We start from the raw sequence: 12334 nt of genomic DNA, 5'->3' as shown, positions 1-12334 counted from the left end.
AAATGTGGTATAATGGAACACCAAAAAAAAAAAAAAAAAAAAAAAAGGATAAAAAAGAATCTAGGATGTGGTAGTGACTTTTGTGGTTAAAGCCCATATGGTTCTCTGATAAAGCATTCTTTTTAGTCTGTTTAAAGCTCTCCACAGTCTGACCAAGAGCCCATAAATACATGATGCAACACACTTGCGAGTTTTACTTAGGAATTTTGCTCCCTCACTTCTTGTAATTACTCTGTTTATTACTTGTATAAAGACCTCACATCTGTTACGAGATGGCAGAGAATTTCTGAGGTAGGTTTGGACTCCGCTCAGAGACTAGGTGCAGCGAGAGGCAGCAGGAACACTTTGCATACTTCTAGAAACCCCAAATGGGCAAATCCAACAGAGCTTTGAGCTGGATGGTGCTCACGTATACCCCATGCCGACAGCCGGCTGCATCAAAGCGAGAGGTGACAAGGTGCCAACCTGATTACTAATTCCTTCCGAAGGCTTTCCAGATCACTCGAGAAGTTAATTTTGTAATTCACTTAAGTGGGTTTATTCCGTGGATAATATTACATACAGGTCAAATAAATCTCACTGTGAGCAACGAATCTCTCTTTGCTGAACTTGGACCTGGAATGACCCTCCTTGGCAGGCCAGGGCTGTCTAGTTCTTTCTCGGGACTTTAAACAGGCTAAAAAGAGCCAAAGGGGGAACCATGACAGCTTTAGGGTCACTTGTGCTTGTCACTGCCCAGGGAGCCGTTTGCCACTGCCTTACCTGCTAAACTCCCCAGGAGTCTGCTCACAAAGAGCGAGTACGCTCCCCAGCGTCTCAGGGTCCTTCAGGGCAGACACAGAGACAGCCGAGTACAAGTGTTACACCCTCGCACCAGAGCACATCCAAAACCACATCCCCTTTACAAGGGTTGCAATACGATCACGGAATTTTGTTCCAGACAGCCTACAGTGACAGCCATTATAAAACAGCTACACAAAATGTAGACTGAATATGCCAGGGTCCAAGCATGCCATGACTTTCCATGCCCCCCGAAATCATGTTAACAGGTATCCTGGTTTTGGCTAGGACAGAGTTAATTTTATTCCTAGTTGGCTTAGCGCCATGGTTTGGATTTAGCATGAGAATAATGTGATATCACACTCACGTTTTAGTTGTTGCTAAGCAGTCCTTATTCTAAGTCAAGGACTTTTCAGCTTCCCACACTCTGCCAGTGAGGAGGGGCACAAGGAGCTGGGAGGGGGCACAGCTGGGACAGCTGACCCCAACTGGCCCAAGGGCTGTTCCATACCATCTGATGTCATGCCCAGTATATAGACTGGGGGCAGTTGGCCAGGAGGCAGCGATTGCTGCTCGGGGACGGGCTGGGTGTCAGTCGGCGGGTGATGAGTGGTTGCATCACTTGTTTTTCCTGGGTTTCATTCCTCTCTCCCTCTTTTTGTTGTTTTCTTCTTCCTTCTCATTACTATCATCATCATTATTATTATTTTATTTCAGTTAAACTGTTCTTATTTCAACCCATGAGTTTTCTTACTTTTGCCCTTCCGATCTCTCCCCCATCCCACCAGGGCGTGGGGGGGGGGGGATGAGCGAGCCGCTGTCTGGTGCTTGGTTGCTGACTGGGGTTAAACCACAACAAGAAGTAAGAAAAGAACGATGTAGCTAATTAATATGAGCTTTTTGTTATTGTCTGATTCTGTGTACTTCTAACAGAACAGTCATAGGAAGAAGAACACCATGAAGGATTACAGGAAGTCTAGTGTTGGCATAGAAGAAAGCTCAAAGAGAGAGAACCCTCAGCACTAGACTTACACTTTTACGCTGTCTTTACCGCAAGCAGCATCTAGAGGTCTCAACAAGATTGCAGAGAGCCCACTGCACTAGGCTCTGGGTAAGAACAGAATACAAGCCCTTGGCTCAGAGAAGTTGTGAACTGAAATGATTGGCATTAAATAATGTTCTGGAAAGTGAATTATTTATATTGGATACGAATAAAGCGGATAATAACTGTGAATTTCAAAAATATCGAAACACTCCCATGATTGAACTTCATTTGCTATCTTTGCAAAAAGCAGGGTAATGCACACGGAGAAGAACAAATTCTAACTCCTCACATACACAACTGGTTCTAAATTAGGTGTAATTGTTCAGGAAAAAGACACCTGTATCATTGTGGACTACTCAAAGAAAACATACTCTCAATCAATACACAAAAGTGATCAGCAAAACCCAGATGTTAGGCTGGAGGTCAGAGAACAACGGGAATCAGATTCAGCTGCCTGTATAAGCTGGAATATTCACCCTGGAAATATGGTAATCAGCTCTGCTCCTGTCCCTACTCACCTACCCTGGGTCACTAAAAATCGAATGTAGAAATAGGAAAGGTCCAGAGAAGAGTGACAATGAATATTATTAGAGGCAAGGGAAGACTTGCCATCTGAAAAGAGATAAGAGAATGACTGTTTAGTTCAGAGAGGAGATAAATAAGCAGCACACTGATAGCAGTATATACAATGAATGATCACGGGAAGGTAAACACAATGTTCTTTCTTATTCTTTCTCATGATACTCCGGCAAAAGGGACATCCAACTTTTTAAAACACATTTTAGCATATAAAATGAAACTAGGTATAATTAGTTCTCCTGAAGCACCCTGAAGACCTTAGCAGGATTTAGAAGGAATTACATATTTATGTGAATAATAAGAATGCCCAGAGCTGCTACAGCAGAAAAAAAAAAAGCGCCGGGGTGGTCACAAGAAAAAAAAAAAAAAAAAAAAAAAAACAGGCTAGGAGATAAGAGCTTTTGTCCACAGTCACATGGTTGCTAGCCATGTGTGAACTAGTCACAGACTGGAGAGGATAGGTAGAAAGAATGACAAACACCATCATCATCATCACCACCGGGGTTACTGCCGAGCCCTGAAGCTTCACTCACACACCAGAACTCCACAGTGCTGGTGCGGTAGCGGCACACATCGCAAAGTCAGCCCTCGTGCCAGGGACAAAATACAGAGCTGGAAAAGGCACCCAAGGACAAAACAGCTGCTCTTAAATGAGGCTTCCCTCAACAGATATTAAGCAGCCTATAGTTCGCGGTGCTCTTCAGACCTGCCAAGTCACACTTGTGTTTTCTTAGAAGGAGCTCAGGTTGAATTGAGGTTGCCTCTATACCTCCTCTCCCTATGCAATGCCCCAACATCACTTTACATGCTGGGGATGGTGACACAAAATCAGTGCAAGGACAAACAGGGCAGCTGGATGTTGCACATGTAAGCATTCAGGGGTATGCTCTGAAGTATGGGGTCTGTGAGCTGGGACACCCCTGAAGGAGCCAGCAGATGTTCTTAAAAGCAAACAATAGGCTAAGAGGTAAACTGGGTCTTACAGATCCTCCCATATACCGGTGCTACTGGAACCAGCAAAATTTACATTGGCCTGCACAGTAAGCAACAATGATGCCTTTTTACATCTTCACTGAAAGAATCTGGGCACTTACAGAAATTTCCAATCCCATACGTATGACAATTTCTTTGATGCTATGAGAAGACAGTGTTACAACGCAGGATGAGATCCTGCTGCTCACCTTCATGGGCAGGGAGACGGAATACAGAAGTATCTCAACTGGTCCTGGAGAAATGCAGGAGAGTACCTGAACTAGAGAAGAATTCCCATTCTTAAAATGTGGGATTATTGCACCAGGCAGTGCCGTTGCAGGTCAGATGGACAAGGCCCCTTTTGCAAATGTTGATTTCCATTATTTTGACCTTGGCAGGTACAAAAATTTTATCTGGAGTCTGCTGCAAGGAGTTGCCCCTCCCACAGATCTCTCTTTTTATTATTTAAAAAAAAAAAAAAAAAAAAAAAAAAAAAGTGAAAGAACACAAAGATACAAAAAGCACCTGAGTTCCCTGAAAAAGAAAAACAACTCATTAGGTGCTGGATTCTTCAAGAGACCACAGCCTGGTCTCCTAGCATTATATTTTACTGCATGCAATCTGCCAAACAACTGGGATTTGCTTACAGCCGATTAGAATAGGAAGCTTGCATATTATGCATGTCTAAGAGGGAACATAGCTTGATCTAATGCAAAATAAGAAAGATACTGTGTAGCAAGCATAAAATGGCTGCTCTTGCATTTTACCAAGACATACAGCAATGACCCTGAGCCAAACCACTTGAACTTTCAGACAATAAAAAGATCTTGCCTTTGTCTCAACTGTAAAGTGAACTTTACTGAATGCCTTTGCAAAGTGCCTGCACTCACAGATCTCAAAACATTTCACAAGCATGAACAGCAATCAGACCCTAAAAACCCACTCCCTTCCTACATCTCGAAGGAGTTAATGAAGTTGAACCTCCCACTGCAAGTTGCTGACTAACAAACACCTTATGACAGAACAGAAAGAGCTGGAAAATAATGTAAAGAAGTCACCTGATGTTTCCCTCTGCATTCAGGTCAAGTATATGACAGATTTTAGTGAATTTGCTCCTGAGAATCGTTCAGGAATTTCTGTAGATAACCTGCTTAGTGCTCAACCATTCCTAAAGTTAGAAGGTTTTTCCTAATGCCCAACACAAATCGTCCTTGGTAACCCCCAAAGTTACAGGCTTCTAGAATCTTGCTCATCCTTTCTTTGGTTTGGCTCAGTCTCCCCGGCAGGTAGTAGATATTTCACAGTTGAAAACAGCGAGTCACCGAAAAGGTTCAATGACATCTGAGGGTCACAGGGACAGCGGAGCGTAACTCTCAGCACTCCTCACCTCCTAGCAGCCTGCGAAACAAACCCGAGGAAGACGAGCAGCATTCCCGAGCCAACCGGTGGACATCGTTATATTGATGAGAAACTGATGTTCTGTTTCTAACAATGTACAAGCCTAATGGAAGAGGCCAAAAGACATTACTTCCTGCTCTGTTGTCAGCTTGAAAAGGGAGAAACGCAATGAATCCAAAACTTAAATCTCCTCCAAAGCCTTGCACAGGAAACTTAGATCCCCTATGGGGCTGGTATTAAGGTTCTGCTAGAAGACATAACTAAGAGTAATGGGATGAAATTAACTAAGAAAATTTCCTAACTGAATTTCAGGAGCTAATAGAGCTCTCATTTTCCCCAGGGAAGCCGTGGAAGCCCCAGCGCTCAGGAGAGCTGCAGTAATAGCACTTTCACAATCGGAAGAATTTCTAATAACGCATGTCAGGACTGATATCGCTCAGGGCCAGAACCATGCACAGGGCTCCGCTGGCCCAGCCAGCACCGGCTCGCCGGGCCCACTGCAGAAGGTGCTGCTTTCAGGAGGGTAGCCGGTGCTAAATCTCCTACAGCGTTAAGTGTGCGGGTGATAGAAGTGGAACAGGGGGAACAAGAACACAACCCGGTCAAATCAGACTGGTTTGGCAGTGATGCCAGGGTAATGCATCGCTGCTCCCTGGCAAAAATCAAAGGACACCTCTTCCATCGGGTGTCAGTGTGACCAGGCTGTTAACCAAACCAGGAACTCATCTAACTCAAACCAAACAAAGCCAGAACAAAAACTAGCAGACCAAAAAAAAGCACCATGGAAAATGTGCGCATCTTTTTGTTCAAGTCCCCCTTCCCTGTGCTCTCCTGTCATCTGCCCTGAGCCAGTTCTGGCACAGCCTCGTTGCGCAGCACGCTGAACCTATTCAATAAAACGCAGGGGGAAATAAAAAGCATTTCTTTTTTCTGAACCAAGCCGAATTGGCTGGTATTTCAATCAGACAAGAAACATATCTGGCACAATGCAGGGTGGCAGGAGCAGGGAAACTGAGGAGGAGGAATTGAGAAGGGCGATGAGACAGGATAACACCTAAGGACGAGATGGTGACAAACTGTTAATTCAGCTCAGCTATATCATGAAACCATACCCTCACTATCTTGGGAAATCTAAACCCATTTCTCATATGAATAAAGTTGCCTTGGATGACAAAGCCAAGTGAAAAACCCGACTCTGTTTTGCCATCTATGAAATGGGGATAATAGGTATCTGTATCATCTAGCCTTATTTAATCTAAATACATCTTTACAAAAGGATGCTTCAAGAGCACAGACAAGTGTTAAAATAAAAAACCAGACCCATAAAATCAAACCAAATAACCCTCAACCAGAAAGCAAAGTCCCCATTCCCTAGACAAACTGAAAGACTTTCAACTGATGAATTATTCATTTTGTTTAGAGCAGAATTTACAGTTATTTTATTTAATCTTTGGATAAAGCATATACTTAAAAAACAACACAACTCCAAGCCCTCCCCCCCCCCTCCCCCGTCTTTAATAGCACTCAACAAAAGTGCCTGAAAACCAGCATACAGTCATTGATTCTGTTGCCAATCTTAGATGGGTTTTTTGCCTGAAAAAGAAGATAAACCTCAACTCCAGCATATGATGAGAGGAGAAGCACCAATCACTTTAAAAAAAAAGAAAGAAAAAGATAGACAAGACAACACAGCTTCATTAAAAAACAGAAAACCCTAAGGGAATTTTCAATTTCATAGTTCTAATGAGAGGGGTTGAAAAGAAGTAGTAAAGTAGAGAAAGGAGGAAAAAAAAAAAAAAAATTATCTTTGGGACAAGACGTAACGAAGAACACGAAACTGAACCAGAATCAGACTTTCAAGTTTAACCTCAGGTTTTTCACAGAAAGGACTACTGTAGGCTTAGCTCTGTTCCCAAAGGAGGGGAAGCCGCACGACAACATCACCACACGCAAAACTCAGCATATTTCACGAGCAGGAGGCTGAAGAAGAGAACAGGTCAAGGTTGCCATCACTAGCACAGCAGCGAGAGGGAGCTTGCACTGCAGTTGTCTGAACCACACCTAGTCTGCAGTTAAATATAGAACTTTACTTTCTGGAACTATTGCTCCTCTTAACCTTCAGAGCATAAATATTCGGAGAGATATTTAAAAAAAACGAAAAAAAAAAATAGAAAGGAGGGAGAGAGGGAGAAAGAGACCTGAATCTATTGGCCGAAATCTAAGCCTAGATACTAATAAACTACCCTGGGAGAATATCCAAAAAAGCAGAAAAGACTGGAGAATTGAATTACAGGAACCACAAGCAGCATTCTGTAAATCCAGTATAAACCAATTAGTTTCTTTAATACACATACCCTGTATACAGACAGTTATGTACGTTAGACGTTTAGGTATATGTGCTGGCCCTTACTCTGATCTTAATTCTGTCAGGTTGGCACCAATATAATAATTAACTGCACTAGAGTTTTTGTTGATTTAAATCTTTTAAAAGAGAGAAACTGTCCCTTCAACCCTCACCCTTCTCATTCAGTTCACAGGCCAAACCCTGACTGGTGCTGTGCATTTTCAGCTGGAGACCCTGCTCCTTCAAGCAAATCTCTCTCATTTTTGCAATCAAATTCAGATTCTTTCCTTGAAGTGCTCTCAACTGGTTTGACACATCGACTTTTAGCGACTGCATTTCTTAAGGAGTCCATGTCCAAAGCACATACCGCAATTAACTGATATAGCAGCCCAAGGCTTTGATCCTCACCCAAAACATGTTTATACAGCTTCGCAGCAATGTTTCAGAAGTTTATAGGAAGAAGTAGCTCTGCATTACCTACACAGGAGTTTCCATTAAGGTCTAGATTCAACCCTCTTCAGGCATTTAACTAAATCACCAACGTTAGGTCTAATTGCAGAAGGCTCCTCTTTTGCAGCCAGAGAGGAAAGTGCATATAGCCCTTGTATGAGTTGCATTAGTGGGATGGAATTGTCTCTGGATCTCTATTTCTCATTGCTGAATAGCTAGATGCCAAAATGAACAAGTACTGTACTGAGGTTCCCCAATAAGAAGCTCAAAACTAGCTGCCTAAATCCCTGCGTGCACCAACAGCACATCAAGATGCTACAGGACATGCAATGCAAAGCAACTTGCATATAATTAAGGAAAACAGTCCATTAAACTGAGTAAGATGCCTCCACTCACCATCCAAACTTAATCTTTCAGAGGAAAATGCAAATTACCAGACAAATGGCACCAGACCACATGCAATGCCAAACACCCTTTTAGTGGGCCAAATGCTTAATTCCTGACCCTACGGCATCAAGTGAACCTGATCTGCTTGGGCCAGACAGCCAGGAGTCTGGTTACCCTCATCCTGGCTGCTGTTATGAGTCAGATTACGGACAAGGCTGGAAGGCTCCGGCGACTTGTAAGTGGAATTAGTTAGCTTCTTCTCAGGGCTCCCAAGAGAGGGTTTTCCTCCCACTCTTTCAAAACTTGTCACATAAAACAGCTCATCCTTACAGCTCAACTAGGCCTATTAAAGTATAACGGTTAAACAACCATATTCCCAACTTGCTTTATGGTGTAGTTTTATTGTCATACAAAGCTTTTACTACGGCTCGAGTTTACTGTGTTCTTGCCTCAAGTAAAACTCCTCAGCCATGCTTTCCAGTACCCACACACAAGGCTGTGAAATTCAGTGCTCGCAGTGACCTAGCAAGAGCTTTGCAAATTAACATTAAAGCCAGGGCTCGGGCAATGTAGCAGAAGTCTCCATTGAACAACAGAATAAGAAGGAAATCCCAGCAGCAAAGACCTTTCAGAGCACAAGACACAGTGAACAAACCCAAGAATGGCAAAGAAGAGGGTAATGAAAAATTAGATCAAGCGATTATGTTATCTGCATACACAACCGGATGATTTCCAATGTCAACACCGACTTGCTTCTTTCCATCCACAAAACCAAACCTCACACCTTTCCAACAGACACGTACCAAGCCGTTACAGGTTGTCTGACTTCTTGAGAGTGCCGCGGCAGAGACTGGCTTTAGGAGAAGGAGGTAAGGGTAGTGCTTGCTTGCTTAGCTTTCGCTTTCTGCTCTGTGTTTCCACAGCACCTAGCACAAAGGAGTCTAAGGCAGTATTCAGGATTCAAACAGCAAATTAACAGCAGTTCTTGCACTTCAGGCCAGTCAGAAACCGAGAAGGAAAACGCCCATGCCCAAAGAGCTCTAATTCTACTTCAGAGTAACTATTTCACACACAGAGGGTTAATAAGGAGACGGTCCTGTCCTGAAGGTACACAGAGCTGTAACATTTTTGTCATCCTGCATACTGCAATCAGGACAGTCCTACAAGCACTTTAAAGTGCTAAGTTCCTATACTGCACATCATACTGCCTGCACAGAGGGGGACATTAGAAAAACACGGTCCCCTGGACGATCAGATTTCAGGCCTTTGCATTAGCTGGGTTTAGCAAAGCAGAACAGATTTCAAACATTTACATTATTTCCTTTGGGGAAACATTCAGCCAAAGCTAAAAACATCAGTGCACTGCCAGGACAGAATATGGAAAGAAACACTTAGTTACTGGTCTCAGCCCTGCAAAGACCCTGCGATGGCCTGTGGCCACACAGAAGTATGTCCATCGTGTGTGTAAAACGGCTTGGGTCCCTGAGGGAGCTTGGTATTTTGGTCTTAGCTTAGGCAAAAGGAGGCATTCTCCTGCTCCTAATCAGTTCCAAAGACGCTTGTGGAAGCGAGAGGAAAGAAAAGCGTTACAGAAAGGGCAAAAGCACATCCTAAAAATCTGCTGGCCAAGGACTCCATGGAGTTGCAAACCAGAGAGGAGTGTAGCGCACACAGAGAGTCTTCTGCGCTTTCATGGAAAGGAGGTTCCTCATACTCTCTCTGGGAGGAGAAAACTCCTCCCAGCCATTTAGCCCTTAACAGAAATAAGCATTCATCCCTAAACCACCTTTGAGTTCACTAGCCCTTTTCTATTATACAATATTATCCACAAAAGAGACATTACTGTAAGCAGAGGGAAAGCCAAAGCACGTAGGCAGCCAGGAGACCAGGCTCAGAGAGTGCTTCGTCTCTGCAGGACTGAAGAGCTGGGAGCTCTAATGATCACCTGCCACTCTGCATATGTATTTGAAAGATCCACTTTGCTCTGTACTGTTCCCAGCTCATGTAAAAGGGTTGTAAGAGCCTTTTTGGACAAGGAATCCACTGCTTGTTACACAAAGTTCTGCATCCTGAACAATTATAGTGCTGCCGAAATGCCAGTATCAACTATAAAATAGCATGATACATTATGAGGACAAATCACTAAACTGGGAAAAGAGAAATGCAGAATGTAAAGAGTGTGCAGACCCCCACCAAGACGGAGCTTGGATTAGGCTAGAGGGAAAGGTTTCTCCAAAAGGAAAGGAAGAGCTGAACACTCTCAGACTGAGCTACGGACAAGATGCCTTAGGGGCTACAAAAAAAACCAAACAAAAAAAAAAAAAACCAAAAAAAGAAGAGATATTGTCCAAAGCAGTATAACATTTTTTTCAAATAACAGAAGGGGTGAAATAGCTCCTCCTACTCTATCCTCTAGAATCAAATGATTACACTGTTATTGGCTTGCATGACGCTAAAACACATCCATGAAAATGAAGGTGGTGTTCACCAGAGCAGGAAAAAGGATACTTGTATTGGCTTTAAAACGCCCATCTCCATAACCCCAAACTGACATACCTTTCCATAACAGCCAGGCACTCCTTTCTCCATGTGAACCGACTGCCTCGCCGTAGTCTGAAGGTCCCAGAGGTAGCTGTGACTGGGGGAGGCGTCTGTCTCCATTCTGGCTCTTCTATTGGGATAGGAGCGGGTCTCATGCTTAACGTAGCCCCTAAGAATAATAAATACTGTGTTTCCTAGTGGATTAAAAATCATGCCCATTTTCTCACTCCTGCTCATGAAAAAAAGACAAGACAGGTGATGAAACCATGCAAACTAAAAAAGTAAAGCATTAGCAAACAAAGACACCTTAAAGATACACAAAGCCAGCTAGAGTTCCCATCCCCAACCTCCAAGCCAGAGAGGTATCAGGTGACTGTGGAAATCTAAAGGAGACATAACCGAGCTGATAGCCACTTAGGAAAAGCTGTCCTGTCTTCATCAAGAGGAAAAGCGTCTTACAGAAAGGGTGAGCTCTGCCCCAGCTGGGATTTATTTAGGTTGTGCTGCTACCTGTTCTGCCACAAAATGGGAAATAGCAGGCTTCTATTTAATTGTACAACAGTCTCAGGAAGCAAAATGCAAATTTATGCCAAAGGTATCGATGTGGCTGAAGAGCTGAGTTAAAACACTTGAAACAGCTCCACCGATAGAAACACGCCCTGTGACCTGTGCAAACACAGGCTCCCGAGTGCCAGGTTGCCTGAAAAAGTCACTGAAAGCAGACTAACATCACACCTTTCCTCTTCTGTCCCCCTTCTATGGATATATTTCTCCTTTCAAGAAGCCTGAGCTGGAAAGCATCAAGCAAGAGACAGGACTTGGCACAATGCCCTCAGGAAAGGTCCTTTGAAACTTACCCCTGATTCCTTCCACAACAGCCCCTCAGTTAATAAATCAAGATAAATCAAGACACGCTGGGAGACCGATCTTTCATATAGCCCTTAGTGAGGATGGGAACCTGGTATAGGACATCAGTACGTAAAACATGTTCTGAAGGCCAGCTTTGTGCCCAGTGACTTCCCTTGGAGGGAAGAAATAGCTGTTCCTGTGCGCAAAAAACCCCCAAAACCAGTCGTATGAAAAGATAAATCACCACCTACATCCTATATGCATACTGAGCTCAACTGGAATTCACGCAGTGAACCAGCCTGGACAGATCCAGGGGCAGCAGGCAGCTCTGCTCACAGGAGGAATACAGTATTGTGCACACGTAAAAGCAGGGCTGAGACAGCAAATCCCTCTGGGTCCACAGACTTGCTCAGAATTTTAGGATTTAATCATAAAAACATACCGTGTTAGTGAAACAACACTGCTTGCTTAATTTAAAACAGAGTAAAAGGGTTAAGGGAACTTAGGAGTTTAACCAATAAACAAATTCCAACAAGTAAAAAGGAAGAAATTAGTTATTTACACATTTGGCTGTGTTCCTTTCCAAAAACGCACAATGAGTATTTCCTTACTGCCAGGGGCTTGCATCTGTGTTAGGTAGTGGAGCCCAAAATAATTAAAAAATTTTACCGAGGATTTTTTACCCTGTCTATAGGAAGTGAAGCCACAATCTCTGCCTTGCATACACAACGGACAGTGACTGTTACAAATTTGCAGCTAACGAGCCTACACAGATTACTTAAGTTTTACTGACACATGAAATATTTCCTACATTGCCAATTTATTGGGTGGCCATTTCAAGGAAAGTTCCTTATCTACTCTTTCTAATACTTGCACAGTTTAGGGGTCTAGGTCAGCATTAAGGTGCTAGGCTTTTAATATACTTCAAAAACTAAAAAAACTTTTTTTTTTTTTAAATAAGAAGGGGAGAATAGCACAAGAAATTAGCT

The 12334-nt window shown here is 43.2% G+C and overlaps 1 protein-coding gene across 8 annotated transcripts in view; it reads right to left on the bottom strand.

The window, feature by feature from the left end:
* The window catches only part of HMBOX1 (homeobox containing 1), a 70409-nt gene that overhangs the window by 27082 nt on the left and 30993 nt on the right, over positions 1 to 12334 (bottom strand). For all 8 annotated transcript variants that reach the window (XM_035895447.1, XM_035895444.1, XM_035895449.1 and 5 more), the window contains one exon: positions 10512 to 10665. In XM_035895447.1, coding sequence (XP_035751340.1) covers positions 10512 to 10665 — 154 coding nt within the window. The remainder of the gene's footprint in view (positions 1 to 10511; positions 10666 to 12334) is intronic.

This window comes from Egretta garzetta, unplaced genomic scaffold (genome assembly GCF_000687185.1).
Source record: "Egretta garzetta isolate BGI_Z169 unplaced genomic scaffold, ASM68718v1 scaffold325, whole genome shotgun sequence".
Classification (NCBI taxonomy): Eukaryota; Metazoa; Chordata; class Aves; order Pelecaniformes; family Ardeidae; genus Egretta; species Egretta garzetta.
This window is presented reverse-complemented; position numbering and strand designations above follow the sequence as displayed.